The sequence below is a fragment of the Takifugu rubripes genome, chromosome 8 (genome assembly GCF_901000725.2).
Source record: "Takifugu rubripes chromosome 8, fTakRub1.2, whole genome shotgun sequence".
Lineage (NCBI taxonomy): Eukaryota > Metazoa > Chordata > Actinopteri > Tetraodontiformes > Tetraodontidae > Takifugu > Takifugu rubripes.
In genome coordinates this window covers 4,988,493-5,015,060 of record NC_042292.1, presented here as the reverse complement: position 1 = coordinate 5,015,060, position 26,568 = coordinate 4,988,493, and the positions used below count along the sequence as shown (strand labels likewise).

General features: G+C 40.9%; 1 protein-coding gene across 4 annotated transcripts in view; it reads left to right on the top strand.

Annotated features, from left to right (window-relative positions):
* Positions 1–26,568, top strand: part of zranb3 (zinc finger, RAN-binding domain containing 3) — a 56,581-nt gene that overhangs the window by 12,606 nt on the left and 17,407 nt on the right. For all 4 annotated transcript variants that reach the window (XM_029840072.1, XM_011606164.2, XM_011606167.2 and 1 more), the window contains exons 6-15: positions 755–840; positions 2,146–2,317; positions 8,171–8,305; positions 11,418–11,537; positions 14,242–14,361; positions 14,798–14,977; positions 15,505–15,678; positions 16,334–16,778; positions 21,301–21,591; positions 25,539–25,690. In XM_029840072.1, the coding sequence (XP_029695932.1) occupies positions 755–840; positions 2,146–2,317; positions 8,171–8,305; positions 11,418–11,537; positions 14,242–14,361; positions 14,798–14,977; positions 15,505–15,678; positions 16,334–16,778; positions 21,301–21,591; positions 25,539–25,690 (1,875 nt within the window). The remainder of the gene's footprint in view (positions 1–754; positions 841–2,145; positions 2,318–8,170; positions 8,306–11,417; positions 11,538–14,241; positions 14,362–14,797; positions 14,978–15,504; positions 15,679–16,333; positions 16,779–21,300; positions 21,592–25,538; positions 25,691–26,568) is intronic.

Genomic DNA, 26,568 nt, shown 5'->3' with positions numbered 1-26,568 from the left:
GCAACTGCTTATTCAGATTGTCTTGCCGATGATTACCTGGCAGTACCTCCAAAATTGCAGCAAACGCTGACATTTGGCAAAGGTGCATTGCAGCATGTGCTCACAGACACAATCATTGAACTTAGATTTAAAATGGGCCATTGTCAGGATGTCAACATAATACCGATTATAAAATTTGAATTTGGAGATGCAGGGCTTATTAGTATTGAATTGTGATTGTTTAAAGGTTTTTAGTGGTTCATCTGAGCACTTTTTCCTGCTTAACTGGTACTGACACAAATTACCTCAGTTTCCCAACACCGTCCTTGTAAACTAGGTGAAGGACAACGGGACCTTGAATGTATTCCAGACAAGAAGCCCACGGTAGACTAATCATAAGCACAGGTAGAGCCTTTCTGCCTTTGATTTATTGCCTGAAGCTTTCAAAAACAAGGTTGCTAGAAAATCAGGACTACTAAGCAATAATAAAGATGTAATACTTTGTTACACATTATTGAGCTAAATGGGCAGGATGTTATTCAAAAAAGATTTTTTTTTGGGGGGGGGGATAAAGGTAAAAAGAGAAAATGGATGTCAATATTGATCAAATAGAAAACTCTAATTGGGAAGATGTATGGCAGCTCAGGCTGGTGGCTGTTTACCTTAGCAGATGGAGAGACAAACATGGACTTGTCATAGACAGGAACACACCTTTTGGATTATACCTTATTCTGATATGCTCTTATTACCTCCATCTCTTCCCTCTGTTTTACAGCTTTTCATGCAGATTGATGCCCTGTACCCAAAAAAGTTTGGAACCTGGTCTGACTATGCCAAGAAATACTGCAACGCTCATTACAAGTGGGTCTGCCATGCAATATACTTGTACAAACATATCTTTTCTTTGTATTTTAATATTAACATATAAGTAAATATTTAGCATATTTTTGCAACAATTTCAAGATGATAGGGAGACAAATCCATTACCAGGATCATCAAAATAGTTTCATAAAAAGCATTTTGTGATTATTTTTATTCTGGGCTAAAATAACTATTAAATAATCTATCCATTTATTTGTTTAACTCTCTGCAACAGCAACTCGTCTTGCTTCTGTAAAATATCAATCTATAGCATTTACCGAGCGTCTACGTCTGTTCATTCATTTTTAACGCATTCTCTCATTTGCTACCACAATGGAGTAAGCAGAGTTTCAATAGCTCTTGCCTGCCATTTAATTTGTGCTCTTTCAAGAGTCTGCTGGGATATTGTGGTCGGTACCTGAGTGGCACCTCTGCTGAGTTGAGTTTTTGTTGTCGGAGCCAGACCACAACCGTAGCCAAGCATTAAATGCCAACAGGCTGCCCGTTGCCAGTGGTGATCAGTAACATGCCTGAGCAGAAACATCAAATGCATTGTTTTGGCTGTCCATTAAAGCCAACGGCTTGGTCAGGGATGGGTTCGGCACCATTAATGATAACGCTGTGTATGGAATGTGGGCCGTGGCGAGGGAATTCTGTCCTGGGCTCCAGACATACATTCACAATGGAGATCAAACGCTCAGAGGGGCATGTGGTGGTGTCTTCCCATCCATAGGGAAGTGATTGTGAGGAAGCTGCAGCCCCGGAGATTGAAAAACAACGTCACAGCTGGTATTTTGACACTTCAAATCGTCACACCGGTCTTTTTGGGAAGGACTGAGTTTCCTTCCCCACAACTCAATGACAAGTTTAAATAGTGTGAAACTGAAAATTTTGGCAGTTGCTCGTTGCCAGCCTTTACAGCCAAGATGGCTGCTAACCAGCCTCAGTGTGGAGGGCCAGTTCTATTCTAAAAATCCATTTGGCTAAAGACTTGTAAAAGTTGCAGGCGGGTTTTGAGGTAAAACTGCTCCTGTGGTCATTAGACAGAATAGTTTCCTGCTTTTGCAAAGTGCCCTCAAGCAAAGAACTGATTCCCTCGATGCTCCAGGAGAGCTGCTCAGCGGTGAGCGATGGAAGGCTGTGTAAGAACCGGGCAGCTCCCAGGTGGGATTGTTTAAATGTGGATAACTATTTCTTCAAGGCATCTCCATAAATAGGCATGTATTCTTAGTGAGCTTCTCTTGGTTGGAAAAGTGTCGTGAATGCATTCGTAGCTACTGCTTCCCTCCTAATTTACTCACACAGGTTCTTTGGGCCTCGGAGACAGTGGGACTGTCGTGGAGCATCCAATCTGGACGAGTTGCACCAGCGGCTTAGCCAGATCATGATACGTCGTCTAAAGGCTGAGGTGCTCACTCAGTTGCCACCAAAGGTCCGTCAGCGGATCCCCTTTGACCTGCCCAAAGAGGCTGCAAAGGTAAGTGAAGCTGCATTTAGTTTAGACCCAGTTCCAAGTTTTACACCCATTCTGGATACAACACCTTGACTTGACTCTGCGAAGTGAGTTACAGTGGTAGATAACATCTTTCCATATGAAATGAGATGCCTTCAGGAACCTTGTATCTCACCAGGGGCCTTCAGTGACTTTTATGTACACAGATACAGCCATTTTTTGTTTGAGAGTGAACATCTCTTTTTAAAAATGGCACCATTTTTTGGGAACAACTGGTTTACCCACTCATATTGATAAATATTCCTATGAATGGAATATGACATATAATCATTATAATTAAAGGGTTATTAGTAGTATAAAACAGATTGCTTTGTGCTTTCTTTTGCTTTATCTAAATGACTATTTGAATAGCGAACAATGTCTTATTAATCTATATTATATTTCTATCACAAAGATGCCCCAGAGTCACACAGTTGAGTGAAAACAGTTTCTCTTCACGTACATAGATTTGTCAGCACGGCGGCTGTGATAAATGGACCACAGTCTGTGTCCCACTTAGAACCAATTGATGTATTGCAGCTCTTGTCTTAAACTTTTGTCTCAATCAGTGAAAATGTCAATTGTCAAGTAAAAGAATGTCAAAGGTTCGACCTCGTGATTAGTAGTTTGTAGGTCCATTTTTTTCCTCAAACTGTTTTCTTTACATGCTAATTAATGCCCAGTCCACACGACATGTAAATCCTGTAGTAGTACCGTATATAATACAGTATATATGACATATGATATAGTGTATATAAAAATAGAATAGTAAATATACATGCATTCTAAATATTTATTTCCATGTTCTATTTAAGTGTCAGGGTATTTACAAAAAATCATATTTTTAAACAAATCATGAACCATAAAATAAATACATATACACACCAATCGACGGTCAAAAATTTAAAAAAGAATAAATACTTAAATTTTAAGCAGACACATTTCATGTTGATCATCTCAATAAGAATTCAGTTTGCCTCGTTCTTTATATACAAGTGCAAGAAAATCATCACATATCTCATCAAAGGCCTATATTCTTAATAATATTCTTTTCAGTGGAGCAGTGGGACAACTATCAGGGCTGTTTTGGTAAATCTGATATTGTGTCCGTAAAATAGCTTCATCTCCCAGTAATGGCAACCCAGGATGCAAACTCAAACCTTATCACCTTTCAGTGGTGTTCGAGACAGTTTTCCAGAGCTTGTTCAGATGGGAGATGAGCAAAACATATGGACAGGAGACCCAGTCTTTATTTTGCCTCTCGGTCACAGAGACAAATGAGCAGGATTCAATTTGTATTTAGATGCTGTTGTATAAAATATGTTTAAGGAGTTTAAGGAGACTAAATTCTTGCTGTCTATGCCAACTGTTCAATCAAAATGTCTTTTTGACAAGTTGATTTCTATTCTATTCGTTTTTTTCTTAAATTCAACATCTGGATCTTTCTCCCATGTAAGCTTTGCCCCTATTGGAACACAACTGGGTAAGACTTTGCACATAGATTAAACACATTTCTTTTAATCTATACCCACTATATTAGATATCAGTTCCCAAGAAAGGCAACTGTACCTACTTGCTGAACTCTGAAAAACTCTCTAACCTGTAGATCCTCTATAATTCATTTTCTCAAGTGCACAAAATAAAAAAAACTCCATTCACCAGGATCAAAGGCCACTTCAGCATCCAAAGAGATGGCTAGAACAAGCACTTTGGACTGAAAGAATATTTTCAACCTTTTGAATGTTGTCATACAAAGAATGGTTGATACCAAACCCGGTTTGATCCATGGCTACAAATTCAAGTATAAGAGATGCTACCGTAATATGTTTTTATAGGGTTTTATAATCCCTATTTAATAGCAAAACTAGCCTATAAGAAGAGATAAGCCTCCTTCCCTGGTTTAAGTTTCAGAATAATTCATGCTTGTTCTGATGAATCAGGTAGTTTCCCATTATAAAGAGTATCCTTCTTCTATCCGGGCCAAAATCTTCCCATAAAAATCAATTTTGGATCCATCTGGCACCAGGAGCTTTTGCTCCCTGGCATATTATCCTTTGGACCTCCTCAGGAATATCAGCTTCAATACTTTCTGTATCCTCCCTGATAGAGAAGATACAGATAAGGAATTTAAGAAAGTCTTTGTTGAGTCTAAGTTGCTCCCTAGAGGAGTTTGTGACTCCCAAGTTATCGATCCATCTTGTAACTGAACTGAGGATTGAAGATTATTCTATTAGTACCTTCCCTCGGCATGTGCCAAGCAAATAGCTAACCAGACTTGTTTCTGCAATCATAATGGTTATGTTCTTAAGGAGCATATTTCCCTTTCTGGCTAGTGAGGATGTATTTTATTCTTTTATCATTTTGCTGTAGTAGATCTTCATCATCCTGAGTGTCCATATGTTTTCCTCCCAATGTTGTGATAGCTGAAGCTAAGCAGCTTAGTCTCGCCCATTCTTTTTACAATTCCTAGAAATATAAGAAATACTTACACCTCTTAAAAAGACTTTCAGGGAGTCCAGGATAATTGACAAGGAATCAGTGTGTTTATTTAGCTCTAAAAGGTCTCAATATTGATATTAATATAATTGATATATTCTGATTTATGTGATTTAGATGGTAGTTGCTAAATCTCCTCCACAACCCACCCACTGTGTTTGTTCCATGTTTAACATGCATCATTAGCACAGAATGATCAAAGGCCTTTAGGATAACACGAGATGTTCCCCTCCAGCATATAAATTGAATAGATCTATTCAAGACTATCTACTGTGTTTGTCCTAGTACAAAGTGTATTCCTGTTTATGTTTATTATGAAACCTCCATACAACAATAAGGTTATGATGGAACAGTTCTTGTTTTAGCATCTTACCTGGATCTGTAAGAGTAAACTGCTTAGTAGCTGATCTATGTAATATGTCTATGACCAGATTCAGATCACCACCAACTAGAAGCTCATAAAAGGGGTCATTTAAATTCAAAAACAAGTTATAAAAAACCTGTGGATTATCAAAACTGAGTTAATAAGTATGTACATGAACCATTGATTCAGAGGCTACAAAGCCTGCTACTAAGCTCTTATTATCTTCAATTACTCTATCCTGCTGTAAAAGGAATTTATTTCTAATTAAAGTGACAACAACCTTTGCCTGAGAGGAAAACGAAGAGAAGAAAACCTGTCTCGTCCATTGACATCCTAGTTTAGTATGGGCAGCTATTGTTAAATGAATTTCTGAAAAAGAAATCAGCACATTGCCTCCTGAGAAATGCTTTTTGAGAAACTGGTCAGATGCCTTCCATTCACATTTGACACACTTCAGGTTGCAGACAGCGCCAACAGGTCAAGAGGATGTCATTGTCATAGCGATTCACAACACTGTCTCCGACCTGGAAGCAGCAGCACCCTGCAAGGCTGCTCGATGTTGACGTTAGCTTTGCCTTGAACACCAAAGTCCTGGACAGACTGACAGTAAATCTTCTGGACATTGGATTCCTGGTTACCATTTGCTAGTGAATCAGAGACTTTTCTTTCCATGTACAGAGAGTCAGAGTCAGTCTCCATGTCTTCACAGCCCTCAGTCCCCACATCAGCTCTCCGCAGGGCTGTGTGCTGTGTCTTCTGCTCTATACTCCCACCCGATACCAGTCATTTAATTTACTGCGGTGCTCCACTCTTGAGAACATCTCTGGAGATCCTCCACACCCCCAAGACAAAGGAGCTGACGGTGGGCTTCAACAGGAATAAGACTGATCTGCATCCCATCTACATAGATGGGAATTGTGTGGAGAGAGTGCTCAGCTTCTGTTTCTGGGTGTGCACATGGATCAATGGAGCTCCAACGCCACGGTGGTCATGAACAAAGCCCTCAGGAGGATCAACCCGAACAGGAAACTGCTGATTGCTCTCTTGAGAGTGTGAGACTGTATAATAACAATATTCTATTCTATTTTCTCAAAACTATTCTATTTTATGCTAAATGATGCCAGCATTTATAATATGTTCCAGTGTCTGTTAAAGTGGCTTTGCCTGGACTGACTCTCTGTCAGTGTACTCCCTGGTCCCTCTGAAACTGCACGAGCTTTCTTGTAAGAGCCCTTTGCTAGATTTTGGAAACCATCAGCAGGAGTGATAAATACCAGGGGACCAACTGCACACTTATGAGCCTGAAGACTTATCCAACCACAACTATGAGGAAGTTGCTCAGAAATGTGATGATACAAGATATTTTCCTCAATTTCCCCAAATGTTAAGGTACTTCTTTAATGGGAGGCTAAGTATGGCCAGTAAATAGTGGGGCCTATTAGGCCACTAAAAATATGCTAAAAAAAATCTCTTGGAAAAAAATCACATGATTTTCTGTGTCTTGTGCTGAAGCAGCTTGTTGCATGGTACACTCACAGACATGAGCTCACATCATAATTCTACTGTACAGTGGAATCGAAAAAACAGCTCCATAGCTAGAGCAGATTTTTTTTATTGGTTTATGCGAGTGTTTCGCAGGTTGTTCTCAACAAGAGAAGCCAACCTTTTAGTTGCAAAACTCAATGGACTAATGTATATTTGAAGAAGGGGGGGTGAAATGGTCACTCACTGCAAATCCCAACGATGTGAAGCATAAAAGAGCGATTGGCTATTATTTTCCGAAAGAAAACATTCTTTTCAGGAGCTGCTCTGCTAACAGAGGGCACACGTGCGCAGCAGGACCACTCAGCAGTTCAGCCACATTCATCCGTCTCATTTTCCCCCTAATGATGGGTTTTATCTTGCACAGCCAGATAGTTTTTATGCCCCCCATGCCCTTTATGTTTTTAGCTGTGGCCTTTTGTTAGCGCTGGCCCTGTAAATGTCAGCTAGCTTTGTGTATTGAGCCATTCAGGTAATTTTTTAAAAGCCATTTTATAAATAAAAATGTAATTAGAGATAAACATTGAGCACTCTTAAAGTTTGTTTATGCGGGTGAGTGAAACATCAAAAAATAGCTGCAAAGAAACGCAGCTTTGTGGTCCTGCCGTAAGATCCTCTTCATCTTGTTTTTTTTTGTTAATCCAGTGAAATGCAAATTAAGGCAGTAAATTGTACAAAGCTTTCAAGTTTCACCCATAAAATGGTTGTGCTTTTTGGAAACGTATGGCACACAGAATGCAGCTGTGAGACTTACCTGCTGTGTGTAAGCATTAATAACCCCCCCCACATGATAATTATTTATGTATGCCTGTATATGTGCTTGATCATACATGGACCTCCTCTTTTTCCCCAGCCTGCCATATGGTTTTTGTGTAGTTCAAATGATTTGTGTAAAAATGAATTTCCCCTGGCATGAGTTCTAAATTGAAGTGTTTAGCACAATATCACAAAGTATTGCTCACCGATGTTTGAGCTAAATTTCTGAGCTAAAAAAGATCTTTGTGCCAGAAACAAACACGTGGCCTCTGCGTGTCTTGCATTTGAGGAGAAGGTAGCATATGCTCTCACACCGTGATGTGCTCTGCCCATGTTCCTGCCTTAAATACAACTCGACAATCACCTTGAGAGCAAGCTAGGCGTTTTTGATTTATTGTACCAGCTCGAATGCTTCTCCATCTTCGACCCCAGCTTGTCACACGGCAGCTATAATTGGGAGATACTCATGACCCACCTAACATCGTAGCCCATTAGGGGGGGGTGCCTTCCATGGGAATTCTCCATCTTTCTCTCTGTTTTTCCTTTCTTTCTCTTCCAAAGAAAGTAGGACAGCCAGCAGCACCATTAATTGTTTTGCCCTTTATATCTCAAAAATGGTAGTGAAGGTAAGATGAAGAAAAAAAGGACACGGTTTTACTGTCGTTGCTCTCCCCTTGCAGGAGGCCTCAGCCACCTTCGCCGAGTGGGAGATTCTGATGAAAGGACAGCGGTCTGGGGTCGAGACCACAGAAAACCCCTTCACTCAGGTCATGGGACTGGTCACACAGATGTACAAGCAAACAGCTGTGGCCAAGGTAACGAAAGACCCAGTTGTGTTGGAGTGCACGGGATTGTGATATCCTAGCTCTTTATGAACTGAGCATTAGATCTTTACTTATTTCATTATTGTTCTGTAGCTGGGACAATGCTAATGTCTCAAGGATAACTCCGTGATTTTTGGTATTAATATTATTGTTGTTGTTTTTGAATCTCTGGTATTGTTAAATGTGACGTCTAATCTCATCAGTGGAAAAAAATCAAAGGATTTTCTTGTACAGACAGTGGAATAGTCCTTCAAGCTGTCGCTAAAAATTCCAGGCAACATGAGGTGAATTATGATTTTAATATGCTGCCCTCAGTAGGAGATATAAAGTGAGCTGGAACTGGAGCATAGTATTTCCTCCTTAATAGCCCTCTATAAACACTTTCTTTTTATTGCACCAAAATAGCAGACAATATAAACACAATGTTTTAATAATTTTCAGTATGTTTTCCTTTACAAAATCAAGTCTTTCTTATAATGAATTCACTTTTAAATTTGACATCAGGTATGGGTGATTTTGTTATAACTGTCATGGCTCAAAGATGGAATGTGAAACAGAATTATATTGATGTACTGCTAACTACTAAGGAAGCATAATTGCATTCAAGTAGTGTAAAATAAAGTAGAGCATGGAGGTGCAGAAATGCAGTAAAATGTGATTTTCAACATGTACTGTAAGTTTGTTTAGAAACCACTGTTTTAATTAAACTTAACATTTTATAAAACTGTAAAACCAGATGGACCAAAAATATCTATTGCATCCAGACTGTATGTATGCTGATCAAAATAGTGAAATAATGCATTTTCAATCCAGTTTTATGGTTAAATTCATAGCAAAAATTGATCTTTGTAGCACTAAACCCTGTCATTAAGATCACATGGAAAAGCGTTGCCTAGGAAACAGCTTAATGGTTGCCAATGAACGCACTTATACAAAGTGCTCAGGTATTATCACCCAGCGTCCAGGGTGGCCTGGTTACACCTTATCTTGCAGTTATCCACTGGTCCAGAATAGGATCTTTGTGATGTTGTTGCTATGGAAACCTCGCTCAGTTCTGTTTGAAGTGTTGTTTCTTTTTAATGAGGGAGAAATCAGCAATATGGGAGAATGACATGAACAAAGTACGGGGAAGGTTGGAGCCACGGCAACTGTTGCTGCTGAGATCTAAAAATCATCACCACCTCCTCTTTTCCTCTGTAATCTCTGATCAGCTTCCAGCCTCACAATTAACGCTATGGAAATAAACAGCTCCTCAATCTCTTGTACCTCTTCGAAGTAAACATTTCCGGCAAATATAGTATCCCTCTCCAATAGCTGTGTTTGAGGATGAGCGTTCTACTCAATTAGCCTGATGCCCTCAGCCATAAGGAGTGTAGCCCCAAGGTTAACGAAGACCGGAGATAACCACCGAATGCAATCATTGACACGCCACTTGCTCTGCCTACTTTCAAGCCTGAAACTCTTTTATGCTTGGTATTGTTTGTTGATTGGATTTCTGCTAAGTTTAGCTTAACACTCATTACAAAGCCCCCCTCCACTCTTTCACCCCAAAACCGATACTCCTGGTCTGGTCTCATTTCCTCTTCTATTGGTTTTTAGATTCTGGGCATACTCTCTTTACTATCTCCAGTTTTTTGCCCGAAGGATGGCAATTGGGTGATAGATTCGCACATCTATGTCACTGTGACGGGCATCATGGCCCCCGCCTGCCTGCCAGTGGGCCTGGTGACGGAGCTGCCAAATGCCTTTGGGGTATTTTTATTGCTTTACTTGCCAAGCATCTGCTCCCAATTACCCAGAGAGGACAGCTCTGATGCTGGACTTTAAAGAAGGCTAACAGGCCGCTTCAGACAGCCGAGAAGTTTGTGCACTAATTAAACTCAGTGGAGGAAATCCGGCGTAGCCAAGCCGTCGGTAATGAGGACCCCCCAGATCAGAAGAGGGTCGGCAGGCATGGCGGAGAGATTCATTATCAGGTGTATTGGCTAATTATCAGCGAGGTAAAGCAGAGGTTCTCCCACAAGAGCAGGTATGATGGCTGTAGAGGTTGTCATGCTGCAGGAGATGAGGAGATTGTAGAGAAGGTATTCACACTGTGCAGAATGGCCTGTCTCCCCAACAGTCGAGTAAGAGCTCTGTTTGACTCAAATCCACCCTCAGTATTTCTCACTAGTTGGTGCTATTCCTGGTTGCTTTATGGCCCGGGGGCTCTGAAATGAGCCGAGCCCCGATGCTCGATGACATGCTCACACAGCACTGCAGCTCTGCTAAAGGTAGCATGGAAGCTACCGCGGTGTGATTGCCGGGCAGCGGTGCACGGTAAAATGATACCTTCAGGGGACTGTTAACTCACTCTGCTGATTTCGTTTCATGGGAGCTGTGTCAATCACAGCGAGTAGAAAAATGAGAGACGCTATTAAATTTAAGCTCAGATAAGCAGCTAAAGTGCAAAAAAACCACCTGTACATTAAATCAAGAAAATCATTCTGAAAGCCGAAACTAAATAACTTCTCAAAATACATCATTTACATCCTTGTGGGTATATCAGGTAAAAGATTTATTTATTTATTTTTACATAGTTTGCATGTTTGTGATTTATTCAGAAAGTGTCTCCTTTTAGGTTAGTGCAGTATAATTGTGAAGTTTACCTCAAACTAAATTTGACTGTCACAGGTTCTATAAACTGGATACATCTATTTAAAAGCTCCGAAAAAATCTGAGACATATTATTTGTCACGATTTGCTTCTTGTTAATTCAGTCATTAGTCTGATTATTTGTGGATCAGAAGGTGAATTTTGTGTTTCTGCTCTCACCTCAGGAGCAAACACAAAACAGATCTCCAAGATGTGAGTTATTGATTTGCCTTCAGAATCTGGGAGCTGACAAATGCGCCCCACTCGCTCTCTGTGGTCTCTCCTTTTAAAGTCTGGATCCCTGGTATTCAATAGAGAATTGATCACTCAGAAAGGATGCCACGGTGATTAATTGACTGCTTCACTGATCTAGGCGATTCCTCTGTGTGCGTTCGACTAGTGAAGTGATGGATTCAGTAACTCTCTTTCATCTGTGTCTATTTCTGTGTGTGTGCGTTTGTGTGTCTAGGCAGGAGCTGTGAAGGACTACATTAAGATGATGCTGGAGGCAGAGAAGATAAAGTTCCTGGTGTTTGCCCACCATCTCACCATGCTACAGGCCTGCACAGAGGCTGTGATCGAGGCCAAGGTAACCACAGCCAGTCTGGAGAAACCTGCTTCTGCTGAAAGATCAGAGTTAAAGCAGCAGTCGTTCCCAGTCAAGCCTATCTGAAATATTTTGTAAATTGCTGATTCCCTCTGATGAGAAATATTATCTGCTAAAATCTCCATCTCACAACTCTCAGATTTTACCATTGAATTAAAGTTAAAGCGTTCTAAGATTTGACTTTTTAATCAAGCTGTTCTCATACATTGAAAAATCATGACCAAATCAGCTTTTTTCTGACTATATTTGTGGAAACGTCTGCCTAGTTTGACAACCTCACTCACCTTGTTGATCAGAAAGTGTGGCATGTTTATCGAGTGACATCACAATATTAAATCGGGAGGACATACATTTTAGCTTGCTGTTCTCCCAAAATGGAATAAGTAGTTGAATCCAGTAGATCCCGTCAACGATATTTGGACACCTCAGTACTGCAGAAGGTGTGCAGGGATTTGGCTGAAATTAATTTGTTAACAAACAAAAACAAAATTTGACCTTTTCTCACTGTAGCCAATAGCAAGATGTGTTAACCGGTCTCACACCTATTTGGCTTCAAAATACGATACATATGTGATGCATAATCAGTTAGAAAGAGAGAACCTTGTGATCACCATCTCATATATTCATCTCTTCATAACCTTTTGTTTCGTGTGCAAACAAAATGGCCCATTAACAGTAACCTGGGGCAGTAAATGTACTCCTATTTTGTTCACATTTCCTGGCCAACCGGTTTATTTGCCCCATACATACAGTTTATTCTTTCCTCCTCCCGTCTTCATAAGTCTCACTCTTGTCCTCAGCCTTCTCAAAGTTCATGTTTAAGCATGGCTTAAATGAGGGTGCATGAACTCTCTAATTTCTGCTTTTCATCTCTCAAAAAGTAAACTTCCCTTCCAAAACTAATCCCAAGGTGTATTTCACAAGTCATCACAAGGAACTGATATCTCTTTCTATCGGCAGAAGGAACCTGTTAACAAGTTTCTGTGTGTGTGTATGAGAGTGTGTTTGTGAGTCACAGGGGTTGAGGAGGTGTCGACTGCATGTAATGCAGTGGTATGATGTGCGATAACACATTCCTCTGTGAGACACTCCCCGGTACATTCACACTCACCAATTAGCAGAGATGGTCTAAAAAAGGAACCACCGTCAACGTGCTGAGATGAGCTAATGGCATTAGCGCTGCTTCTATGTTCCTCACTTTTCTCATTTCTCATCTGGTGTCCGGGGTGGAGGGTTTACTTAAATATAAATTGTGGATGGTTTGGATCCACATAAGTCCGGAATCATCTCATTGAATGGGGTTTGCTTTATTTTCGGGGTTTCCAGGGGAAGTTAGACCTGTATAGTAATCCCTAGCATATATTCAGACAGTTACAATTAAAATTGAGAGCCAAACTGGATGAACACCCATTTTATTCATTGGCCATTGAGCGGTTTTGGACTGCTGAAGGGTCCAAAAACACCACAGTGCATTTGCTGCTCGAGTGTCCAATTGAGGCTCACAGTATTTAATGAACACAATGCTGCGATGCTTTGTTTGCCGGTGTAAAATGTGACCTGAGCTGTCATTTCCTTTCACATTTATTCATCAAGATTCATTACAACCCCTGAGTTTTTGTTTGCCTTTGTGTTTTTCTTTCATATCTACAATGTCCTGTGTCCAGTACAATGTAGGTTAATGAAATGTACTCTGGCTTAAATGTCCCAGCACAAACTGGGACTGGTGTTTTAGAGGCAACATGTGTTGTACCACTGAAAATGAATGACCCATTAGTGAATTCAATAGAGCCACATATCCATTATCTCCTATTATTTGTAGGTGTAGTACATTTAACACTCACACCACACTTTTTTACTTGTTGCTACAACTATAATAAATAACACAAATGTGCAATCCTCAATGATTTCTTTCAAACCTCAGAATAATATTCATGTGGAAGTGGTTTATATGTCTTCTTTACAGGTTCTTCCATTTGTCTAATGCTTCCTTGTCATGAAAAAGCAGTAGCCATCCGTGCACAGGCAGATTGAACCTCTCTTTCTATACGGAGGAATCACACCCTTTGCTATTGTTTTCAGGCTTGATGGACACTATGATACAAATGATTATATTTCACATTGCATTCAAAATGTAATATAGAAATATATTAAAGATTTTTGTCACATGAAAGTATTACTGACAAAAATACTGAGCTACGGCCCATTTTCATGACTAAAGCATGTTCACCTACGCCGGTGTGGAGAGAAAAACCAACAAGCCAGCGAAGGGTTGCTGATTGAAATGGCCATTAGGCATTAATGTGAAGTTCCTATGTCCAGTTCAGTCTCTATTAATCTCTTTCATTCTTCGGCAATGCACTAAACACTTCACTGCGCAAATTCTCCCTCTCAATCTGCAGCCTTTTGCTTTTGGCAAGTAATGTGTTTACAACAGCGACTGGAGGCAAGGTTGACTGGAGATTCATTTGGTAGTTACAAAAGCAAAACACTGGCCTGAAAGTGCCTTAAATGCTTAAAAACAGACACATCATACATCTCACAGCCACATCTCCACTGTTGAAATAAAATATTTTCAGTGTTCAGATTATTAGGTTTTTCATGTGCACTGCAAAGGCCCATTTATCTGTTAACTCATTATCCTGTGACTATTCTTGCCAAAATAATTGTTCCTTTCTCTCGGTTTCAGGCCGGTTACATACGGATTGATGGCAGTGTCCCATCTTCAGAACGAATCCAGCTGGTCCACAAGTTTCAGAACGACCCAGAGACACGTGTGGCCGTCCTCAGCATCCAGGCAGCTGGTCAGGTAGTCAATCAAAACAAAGACAACAATGATTGAAGCTCAGTCACACAATGTTCAGAGATTTGGAGTGCAAAGGAATATACAGTGGCTCAAACGAGTCATCTCGTGTTTATAGTGCATGTGCGTATTTTCCACAATATACACTGTCGTTTTGTGCCAATATATTTTGAAGAATTTATTGTCATGATCTTAATGCAGTCTGAATTATTTTCAGAAATGTCAGGCCTTCATTAAAATCTAATCAAGCAGGCCCTTGAAAGACTTTCCCAGTAATTTAGCTGCTAATATCTAGCCCTAAAATACATTTGACCAAATTACATTTCACTGGATATGGGAAGTGTTCTGTTTGAGGGGCTTAAATTGAGTCCAGTGTATTTGTGATGAATAATTTCAAGTGTGTGTCTCCGTGCGTGTGCGTGTGCGCGCTTGTCCCCTCCAGGGTTTAACCTTCACTGCTGCCAGCCATGTGGTGTTTGCTGAACTGTACTGGAACCCCGGCCACATCAAGCAGGCAGAAGATCGAGCTCACCGCATTGGACAGACGTCCTCGATCAATGTGCACTACCTCATTGCCAAGGGCACCTTTGACACCGTCATGTGGTCCATGCTCAATCGCAAGGTATTGTGGGTGAAGTTATGGCCGCAAACATGGAAAAGTGAATGACAAACATTTAATTTGTCAAGACACCTGCTAATTAAAAATGACTCGATGTGATTTTTAGATGGAATAATAACTCAATTAAAACTCTGCTTAATGGAAAGTAAACAAAAATGTGTGTGTACTGAAATATTTCTGTTTATATGCTGTAAGCACGCATTAATGAACTGGAGGCTTCACGGAAAATGATTTGCATGTGACAACAGGCTTTAAGGATTTATTTTAATCATCACTGATGTCAAGATTTGTAATTGGATGGATGGATGGATGGATGGATGGATGGATGGATGGATGGATGGATGGATGGATGGATGGATGGATGGATGGATGGATGGATGGATGGATGGATGGATGGATGGATGGATGGATGGATGGATGGATGGATGGATGGATGGATGGATGGATGGATGGATGGATGGATGGATTCTCTGAACAAACAAAACATCACAAAGTTTAAAACGAAATGGTTCATACCATTGGTCCTCCAGGAGACTGTGACTGGCAGCACGCTAAATGGGAGGAAAGAATATTTAAAGGCAGACGAGGGTGACAAGGACAAGTGGGAGTTCCTCAACTTTGCCGATGCCTGGACACCAACTGAGAAGGTGCTGCCACTCCAAGGGAACACCGGGATTCTCAAAGACGACGTGTTTTTCACGCACGTGAGTCCGATGCAATGAGGATTGGTATGGATATAAGCATAGAAACTTTGAAAAGCAGATATCATACTTCTCCCTATAACTTTTCGACAAACTAATGACTTAAATCGGTAGTTGTGATGCAGAGGTGTTAATTGTGTTGCAAATTACATTAATAAATAATTCATTGTTTTGCTCAGTATTGAAAACATAAATATGTGCACATAAGATGATTAAGTCAATGAGGGAACAGAACGATAGAAATTATTTTCACACTTCAAAGGCAACCGGCTTATTTATTATCGGAAACCTTGTAAAGCAGAGGTCAGGACAGGGCCGTTGTGCTGCCTCACTGATTTTCTGTGGTCGTTCTGTGGCTGTTGTGTCCGACAGAAAGATTGCACACTACAGCATAATTCACAGTCCATCAAAGCGCCGCATTTGGGTTAATTTTCTTTGCACATAAAGGAAAATCTCATTCCTCCCATCTTTGAAGGCTTTTCTCTGCCTTCTCATTATTATTCACCAGGTTTTTCATCATCCGAGCATATAATGTGGCATCAGGAAATGTGCCTCTGCATTTTTTATGAAAGGGTAGAAATTTCTTGACATTTTAACAATGGTACTTTGAACTTTTTGTTCATGTAACAAATGTGAACTCGTTTGTTTTTTCCCCTAGTTTGAGAAAGAAAAGCAACACGACATCCGCTCCTTCTTCTCGCCAAATGCTAGCAGGGAGAAAAAGAGGAAGAGGATAGAAGATGAAAAATCACCGGGAAGTGATAAAAACTGGGAAGACCAAGAGCAGAAAGATGAAAAGTCTTACTCCCAATCCTCCACCCCACCCGACCAGGACTTCTCCCCCCAGGTAAAGAGGCTCCGGACACCGCGACCCAGTCTCAGCCCCGGCTTCAGATCGCGAGGGAAGCGGCAGTCTTTAGCTGGGAGTGGGGGATCTGGCAACTCCAGCACCCCTGATTCATTGACAGCCCCACGGAACCTATCAACATCTGACCCTTCACCTGAGGTGTGGAGCTGTGGGGCCTGCACCTACTCCAACAGCAGCCTGTTGCCTTACTGTGAGATGTGCGAGTACCCACGCTCTTCTTCTGCTCTTAAGTCAGGTACAGTTTCATTTTGCCACTAGATTACACAAGCTACACGCTCCAGCTAAGGACAAATACCACATTTTGCTGTTATCTTTTTGTGTGGATAATGATTTTAATGGAATGGGAAAAGGAAATATTGCTGGATTCATTTACAAGGATCACACTGATTTAAGAATAGCCCCCATAAAGTCCATTAAGAAGACTTGTTGACTTCTGGTAGATCACCTACAGCACATTGTTAGATTTTAACGTAATTTTGTTCATCTATCTGGTATAATATTCAATTGTACTAACATTACATGCGTTCTGATATTTTCAAAGACAAACTTGCCTGTGTTTATACAAAGGCCACATTGTAGTGACCTCTGTTTTCATCTAATAGGAGTAAATATGTAAATATGATCGGTATAAAATAAATAATTAATGCTTAATCCATATTCATCCTGGAAGTTCATGATTGAACACTGGTGAAGAAAAATTAAACCTACTAAATATTTTATCGTAAAAACCTCAAAATTAGACAGACGCCCAAAATTAGATTAATACAAATGTTTTTTCTGACCCTGTTTATTAAAAAGGAAGTCATTGGAAAAGGTTTTAATGTCAGCTCAGGACTCGGGTCATGCAGCGGTACAGCTGAAATCCATTATATCTGTATTTATCTTCCTGTCAATATCAATCCCAGCAGTCTGTTGACATAATACTTTTGAACAGCATTACCGAGTTTACCAGATAGAGATACGTGATAGCAGCAAGATGGAGGCAGAGTCTCTGGAATAACTTTACCCTGTCTCCTCTTCTCTCTCTCTCTCTTTCTCTAGCCTCTCTCTCCTTTGCTCTGCAGATGACAAGGACATAATATAATTCTCACCTGTCAGGCTGAAAGAGAGAGAGAGAGGGAAAGAGTAAATGTGCCTCCTACCACAAATGTCTCGCACAAAGTTGGGAGAAGTTGAGCTAGCTGTGCCTGACAGTCTATGATTATATCTGGAAAAATAGAGGAGGGAAGTCGTTATGACCTGGCAGGCTGCAGGTCCTTGCTCTCTGAATGCCTGAGAGGCTTTAGATCAGCTCACAATGAATGTGGAGAGAATCTCAACATAGACATAGTTGCATCCGTTTTAAGCTTGTAATTTATTTAGACATATCTGCACCTTTGGATCCCTCTCAAAATCAACACAAACTGGCAATGTTTCAATAAGCCAAAAGCTTTGGCAGACATATGGAAAGGGAACAACAGTGAGTTGTTTGAGCTTATTTCGTCATCATCATCATCATGTCTCTGAGCACAGGTCTTAAAATTGAAAGGTTTTTACAGTCACAGTTTAGGCAAACCTACTTCACTAATAACAGACGATTGGTGTCAAGATTTCCCATTAATCAGAATGCTAAATTTATGTTTCTCCTCAGAATGAAAATAACTTCTTTAATTAGAGATCTTGCATCCACATAATAAGACCGAAGGTGGGTGCTATGTTAAAATTTCTAAATAACAGTACACTCAATCAATCATTGACTTGAGATTACCTGGTCACACGTTCAAAGTTGAGCATCCGCATCATGTGAAGATCCATCTCTCAGCCAAAAGAACCAGAAAACAAGAGGAAAAGGAAATACACCTACCAGCACTTTGGTGCTATGATGTTAATTACAATGTAAGAGTTTCTGCTAACCTCCCCCTTATCTTTACTGTCAGCCAGCAGTTGGATCCACACTGTTACCTTAAAGACATACTGTCTCACAGCTATTATGCTCAGCTGAAAGTAAAATGTTTTCCACCCAGGAAGTAAATTCACATTGACAAGTAACAAGAGGCCTCATGAAAGTAATTTACCTGGCAGTCAGGAAAGACGGCAGCTTTTGATATATCTATAGGCGTAATATTTGTTCAGACATATTTCCTTCTTAATTAGTGTTGTTTGTTCTAAACGTTTGCTGTCCGTGGTTTGGTTGCTGCTAATTCCCTAGAAAATGTTGATGCAGCATTTTAAGCACGCAGTTCACGCTCATTTCTCGGCGCCTCATCTTTTGAGCAGCACAAATAACAATCACCCTATTTTCACCCATTCATCCTATTTTCTCACCCCTTCATTTGTGAATTGGTGCAGCAGATGCTTGATAACTATTCAGCAATCACACTCTTCTTTGTCACAAGCGCCACTCTGCATCCGCAGCAGCAGGCTCACTGTGAGCTCGCTAGATGTGGAATGTAACAACCTGAATTTGTAAGTGACGGAGTGTGCTGAAAAATAGGGACCGTGCTTATGGAGATATCGCTCAACATGGTGCTGTTGTCCTTCAAGAGCAACTGCTTATTGTACAGAATGAAAAGGAAGTTGAAAGACATGATGAAGGAAACCACTTAAGACCAAACTGTGATACAGGAGATGACCTAAAAAACAAAAACCCAGCAGCTAGAGAGTGCATAAACAAAGCTTTAATAATTGGCTGGAGATTTATATATATCAGTGGATGTATAGAACCCCATGAAAGTGTATTAATGCTGACATCCAAAACCACAGTTATTATCGTAAGTGATCTCTGCTTGGTGGAGGACTTTGCTGAGATTCCTGGTTAAGTCAAATTCCCGTTGCCGCTGAGCTCTGCTTTTCCATTCAGCAACGGCAACCATAGCGTGTAATGCCAAAATGCAGGGAGGCTGTCTTAGCTCTCATTAATGGCACCAAAATTGAATCAGGAACTATTTTTAATCAAACTGTCATGAATTATAACCTTTATTGTTTGACAGTGTGACATACTGAGGGTTATTAGTTTGAACTGTTTGCTGAAGTTGATTTTGCAGCAGTAAACATCCAGGCACCTTCTGTCCAGCCATTCTGGGGTTGAATTAGGGCTATCATGTTCCGTGTTTGCAGCTTTTTCTGGCCGCAAGCGTGGGCACATTTCAGTCCTCAAGCTCTTTTACCGGTAGACCAGCTATTTGTCTCTCAGCACACACTGTGTGTATACAAGGAGAGGGCAATTTCCTTATCTTCCTGTTCTCTGTACCTCTCAGCTTGCACTCTGTAGTTCTTGATGTTTGTTATTTTTTTCTGTGCAGTTTCACATGTGACAACAAAGTAGAGTTCAATTGTTTAACTGTTTGATACCATAGCATTTGGCAGCAATCGGGTCCCTCCCTGCAGAATCCAGTGATGGCTCCTTCTGTGTTATTGAGCTGCTGTCCTTTGTCAGCTCACATCAATGTATGGTTGTGTGTCCACATTTAAAGCTAACATTCTGAAGCAACTGCAGACTGGATGGTGCTCTGATTAGAAGGGGCAGCTACAAGGAGGTTGACTGTTAAAGTCAAAGTGTGGCCCTGTAGGATTTTTCCCTTTAACATCTTCCTAGGTGGGGACAGCTTAACACAAATTGAGTCATCTCTCGATGGTCTTACATGGCTTGTTAGTAAAGAGGGCAGATGTGGGGCCAGGAGCCTGGAGACTTGGATGACATTTCCTGGGAACCATCTAGAGGCTGGCCTTTAGAAGAAACAAGTCCCCAAGAAGAAGGGTCACTAATTATCCCGTTGCGTCCCTGAGCCCCTTGTTATATTTCATACTTCAAGTTTAACAAATAATGTGAAAGGATATGATTTAAAGTTCAGTGGGAAAGTAGCAAAATGACATATTAACACTTCTTCTGAAGAACTGACATTTATATTTGCTTTCAATTGTTTTCCTGCCTTCAGCAGATGATTAGTTCCTGGATAATAGACATCAATTCCACCAAAGCCTCACTTTTATCGAGTTTTATCAAGAGTTGACAGTGAAATTTTACATTATGCCTGTGAATTTCAGTGTCCTCATCCTTTGCAATGATTAACATTTTTGTGGCTTAGTCTTGTTCTTGACCTTTACAGAATTACAGCATTCAGCATGTAGGAGAATCGGATGAAAAAGTGGAACTGCAGAAATGCTTTCAAAAGCGCCAGGTCTGGCATTCTGCCGTCAGCGGCTGCTGAATACAGTTCTCTGCACTGGGCTAGAACTTTGCACAGATGCAGCAATCGCTGGCAATTATTTTGTTTAGGTTTGATTGCCTGAGATGCAGGAGGCAATTAAGAAAACAATGTGACACAAGCATAATTTGTTCTCCCGCAAATCGCATTGGCTCTTAGATCATAAAGCTGGGACAGAGGAGATGGCAGGTGTTCCGTCGGCAGCCCTCTGCTTTATTGCGGATGTGTTGTTGATGAACAGAAACGCAAAGGTGTCCTCAGCAGGTTAAAACCTCAGTTCTTCCATGATTTTGCTGATGTTTTTCTGGTGTCTGTGGCCATTTGGTTTTCACTAAATTCCCATGCCTTGGTTTATCTCTACATTTTATAGACTAAGACTCAGTTACAACATTATGATACAGTAGCTAATAATGTCACTAATGAGTTTTACTTTCATGTCAGGAGTCACACTGTCACACTCTTTAGATGATGTATATCTCACTAGGGAATGAAATTCTTTATAGTCTGATTACACTGTGCAACTCGGCCAATAAAGTAATCTTATCTTCCTCCCTCTTTTCTCTGCTGGCTCAGAGCCGCCCAAGCCTGAACAACCCCCCTCAGCCGAAGCGTACGTCGTCCTCTCCAGCTCCAACAGCGAGCCAGAGCTCAGCCAGGGAAAGGCCCATCCTCCAAAATCAGCCCAAGATAAACAGAGCAAGGAGGAGGAAGAGGAGGAGGATAAGCTTCTGAAAGACAAACAGAAACTAGGAAAAGCAGAGGAGGAGGAGGACACACGGCAGCTCAAAAGCAAACAATCAGCGGGAGAGCGGGGTGACAACGTTGCTGGCGGTGGCAGTTGCCTCCCGCCTGACCACACACATGGTAATCCCACCTGCAATCTTCTCTTTTTCATATCTAGGGAAATTGACTGGTGCCTCGTTGTCACCTGGCTATATAATGCTGTTTAATACCATCACGTCAAACCAATAAGGGACCATATCTCATTCCATATGTGTCTGGGTATTATTATTCTTACTAATAATATTATCTACTCAGAGATATGGTTGTATTTCTGCACCCAGGAAGCCAATATTGTGTAAGGCCTCACTAATTTTCCGACTGCAGCTTGAAGAAACAAGACAACTAGTTGTAAAACCAAAAAACACACAAGATTTAGGGGATAAAATCATGATCCAATAGGCTATTAATGAACTTCTGAATTGCTTTTTTTTTTTAAATCTAATAAAATGGGCATACTTTAATTAAGCAAAAGGCACAAGTTCCCTCATAACTCTGGCATCTCCCTGAAATGAAAATCCTTTTTAAACTTTCTTTGTCCACCTTTATTTTAAGGGTTTATGTCTGCAAGTCTCTGAGCGATGTGGAGAAACAAATGATCAATTACACAATGTGTAATATTGCAAATTATGACCTCTGTGTTCAAGCATGTGTGTCTCATAGGGGCATGCAAAGCCATAAATTGTGCTAATTACTAATACCCTATTGTGCAATTTGATGAGCTCTTACAAAGAAAAGCCTGTGATCTGGGTATTGCCTCTGAAAGTTGCAAATATTTGGGGGATAGAACTATTGGAGGATGAAGGCAGTGTAGTAGTGTCATGATCCAGCGTGCATTGCCATCAGGTGAATATCATACTATCACTATTAAGTGTTTTATGAACTAAATCTTTTTCATTTGAACACGATAAATATCAGATTCTGTGCTATATAATTCGATTTTCCTCGTGTGTCTTGTGTTTAGTGTACCATTACACCCAGTCTACTAAAACCATTTAACATGGGAAGCAATTCAAGCCATTCAGGTTTTCACAGCAAGCTGTCAACTGGTATTATACTTTGAAACCCCAAGATTAGTGTGCAATAACCTGGCACAGTCCTTTCTGACCACACACACACACACACACACACACACACACACACACACACACACACACACACACACACACACACACACACACACACTCATGTACTTTGACATCTATTAATGGCCAGAAAACATTGAGTGGGAGATTTTTCCCATACCTGCAGCTTCCCGTGCACCACAAATGGCCTGCAATTGAATCCCACCACAGCATCCCATGGCGTGCTATGTGTTCCCTTTCCATTCTTGAGCGAGAAAAAAAATACTAAAGGTGACTGAAAAGACGGCTTTCTTTTTCTTTATAAAAGAAAAACTCTTCTATTTAGAGCGGCTCTAGGTGGGAGATAAAAGCTTTACTGTCGATCAGAAATGGCAGCACTAAAGAGCCGCTGCTGGATACCAACTTGGCCCTTCACCACCCATTTAGATATATTTTGCTGGAGACACCTCTGTCTGACTGTCTATCCATCCATAGTGTCTATGCGTACTCAGTTTGTTAATTACATGCCGTTGCCACACAGCCTTGTCTTTCCCCAGCGTGGGTTTAGAATGAAACACAGCGGTTGTCCAATAAAAGTGACCTATGGGGTCAGGAGCAAAGCCTAATGATTTTTCCTCTACCTGCTCGTGGTTTTAGAAGGCACACCGCAGCGCTGTTGGCCACCCACATCTCTTGATTGCTCTGAGATTACTTTGCTCACAGCGCAGACAGGCAATCACTCCTCCCCGTACCGTTCCTGTGTCTGTCTCTCCTCGCTGTCCATCACTCCATCTATCTGCATGACCCAAACATTTAAACACGGAGGCACCAAAGCTCCTTCATACTTCCAGGTCCATAGATTTCCTTGCATCTTATGTCTTTTGTTCCAGTCCAAAGACGAGATGACTCAGTCCAATTAGGTATTGTTTTCTCTCTCTTGCAGTAAAATAACAAATAAATCCCTTGGGTTGTTTAGAAAGCACTGTTCATACTGTGTAAGTGACAGTCTAATAAGACGGCTTTATAAGATGAATTGCCCCATCGTAAAAATGGCCCACTTAATGCAGCTGGTGCGTTCTGCTCCTGCAAACAGGGAAAAACTGCTTACAATAACTACAGTATGGATGTTGCAGAAGTGCTGGGTTTCATTACAGAGGTGCAAGGGCAGATAGATGGGATTTCGTGAAATGTTAGTGTCATAAAAAGGTTTAGGTTTGTTGTGCTGTAAAACACCGGTCATCTTGGTATTTTCAGACACAAAGTGGTCCATTTCAGCCAAATCCAGGGTGAGATTAGAACAGCGCCTACCAGGCAGAGGGATATTGCACCTTGGAGGAAAGCAAACATAAAAATGACAGATATTGACATTGTACGGCACAGGTCAAACAGAGACTTATCAGGATGCTCTCACCTTGAAACAGAAAATGTCAGACAAATGTTACCTGCATGGATTTTCGCAAATCAAATTTTTAGTTGCAGGAAGTGTATGAAACATTGTCTTGCAAAACAAGACAACCAAAGTTTTTTAGCATTTTGTGGAAACTATGGATCTATGTGGACCCAACAATGGGCTTACACTCAGTTTAGTCAAGTGCCCTTTTGATGGCCATAGATCCTCCAGTCACCTAAGCAGCACAGTGTAGCTCACTAATACATTAAATGAGGAGGATGAAGAATGTGAAATGATTTTTTCTGCAAGTCTGACCCTCGCTGTAGGTTGCAATCACGAAGATACAAAGCAAAAAAAAAAGAAAGAAAAAAACACTTTGTAGTTCAGTGGTGCTGATTGGATGTTGACCAATGATGAGCTGCAGGCAACATGCTGAACACCTTCAACATTTGTGTCACATCCCTTTTCACTCTGCCCTCTCCTCACAGATCCAAACCTCCAGTAGCTCTGAATCGGATCACAGTGCTCTCAAAATGATAACCAGTTATTTCCTTAGTTGATTATTTCAGAGGCTGTATTTTGTCTGCTGCTCCTGTCATACTGTGACCTCTCATAGCATTTGAGCTCCCACTGATAATACAACTATGCTGTCATTAAATCAACCTTAAGCATTTTCCACTAACAATAAATAAGTGTGATAATAACGGCAAAGTCTAATTAAACCATCTTGTGATTTACGTTTTAAATGCTGCCGAGAAGTATTTAGTAGACTCGGGGCAGGTGCACGCAGGCCTGTTTGATTGTCAGTGCTTTTCTCCATTAATGGGGCAAATAGCATCTCGCACACATCCTCACGAATACACACAAACGCACACCTAGACGAGGCAGACAACTTGCAAAGTGGCGAAGTGATTTAAGGCAAGTATTATCAGAGTGTTATAGGTCATTGTCTAAATGAAGCGTGGTTGAGAAGCGGCGGTCTCATTTCCACCGCCTGACCTTTTCTCGCTAGATGCTGGCAGGATGAGCGAGCTACATTGCTGACATTAATGACCCAGATCTCTCTCTCTTCTCTGTCTGTTTCTCTCCACCGGTGACTGTCATTTTCTTGCTCTCTCGTGAATGTTCCACTTGTTCTACCTGTTGTCCAGCCCATTCTCTTTACATGCGGAGAATAAATTGGGAGATTGTGCCTGTCAAGCTTTCAGTAGAGCTTCATGATATTATACATTATGAACAAAATCTATTATATGGTCAAGTCTAAGTTGAAGGGTAGCCATCCAACATTCACTGTTGTAAATGGAAAATGTTCAGGAGTCAATAATAATCCTTCATTTAAAGACTGTTTTTACAAGTGTACCGGTATGTGCATTTACATAATCTGCTTCAAACGTTTTATCATCTCGATATTATTCTGTGTATACGGCGTCTCAAAAGCCGTTGGAGTTTAATGTCTTTTTCAGCTCCTGCATCACCAGAGGGGAAACAGAGACACCAATAAAGCTGAGGAAGGCAATAATGAGTTAAGAACAAATATAGGTAGAGGTATTTGTCAGCCTTGTCCTCTCTCCCCACAGACCTGAGAGCCGCGACATGTCTGTCACCTGCTGCTGATGCTAATGATGATGAGGCCAATAATGAAGAAGAGTCCAGCACCACCAAACCAGTCTACCTGGGCCTGCAGTTCTGTGCCAGCCAGTACACGGACCGGATATATCTTTACACCAAGGTACCGCAGCCCGTGCCAGAGTGTGATTGTACATACGGGCTAAGTGCTCGACTGGGCTCATTAAAGGAGCAAAATAGTGTCCTAAAGATTTTCCCTTGCTTCCTTTTTATTCCTCATTGGTGAGAAAATAAGGCACGGTTAGTTTCTCAGCTTTTACCTCCAGGTAAGTCAATGTAAAACACTATCAAAGCATTTGAGGAAAGATGATGTGGCTGCAGTGAAAACCAGGATTAAATTTAGAAGTTATATGTTGAGTTTCCTTGGCTACAGCAGACACGATGGTTCTAAACTCCTGCAGCGGGTGCAGATTCCACTCAGGCAGGTTTTGGTGCATCTTTCCTTAATTCAAACATGGAGCTTTCTGTATACAAGTATATAATGGCCGAAATCTAATTTCATTTCAACATGACTTCAGGTTGTCCCCTTTATTCGTCCCTATAGTAATTTCTGACATCTTACGTCTGGACAAACAGTGCTATAAGTGCTTCTTCTTTTTTTCTGGAACCCTTTTTAGCCAGGAGCCAGTTATTTGGCTTGGACTGGTAAAATAGCACTGGAAATGAAACTGTAATGACTGAAGTTTGTCTTGGTTCAGCATTTGCAACTCTTCTCTATCGTCTTAAGACTTGTCCTATTCTTTCCCGCTTTAACACCTGTGTTGCAGACATTTCTACACTACAGGTGAATGGTGAAATAAATGTCAAAATAATTGAAAAAGCACAGGGGACTGGGCTGAAGTATCATTTGAAAAGCACCACTGTGTTTTTCTCTGCTATCATTGCCAAACAAGAGAAGGAAAAGATTGTGCTTATGATTGTGTTTTCAGTAGCAAGATAAGGTCATCGCAGGTGAGCTTTGCAAAAACTGATATGCCTTGT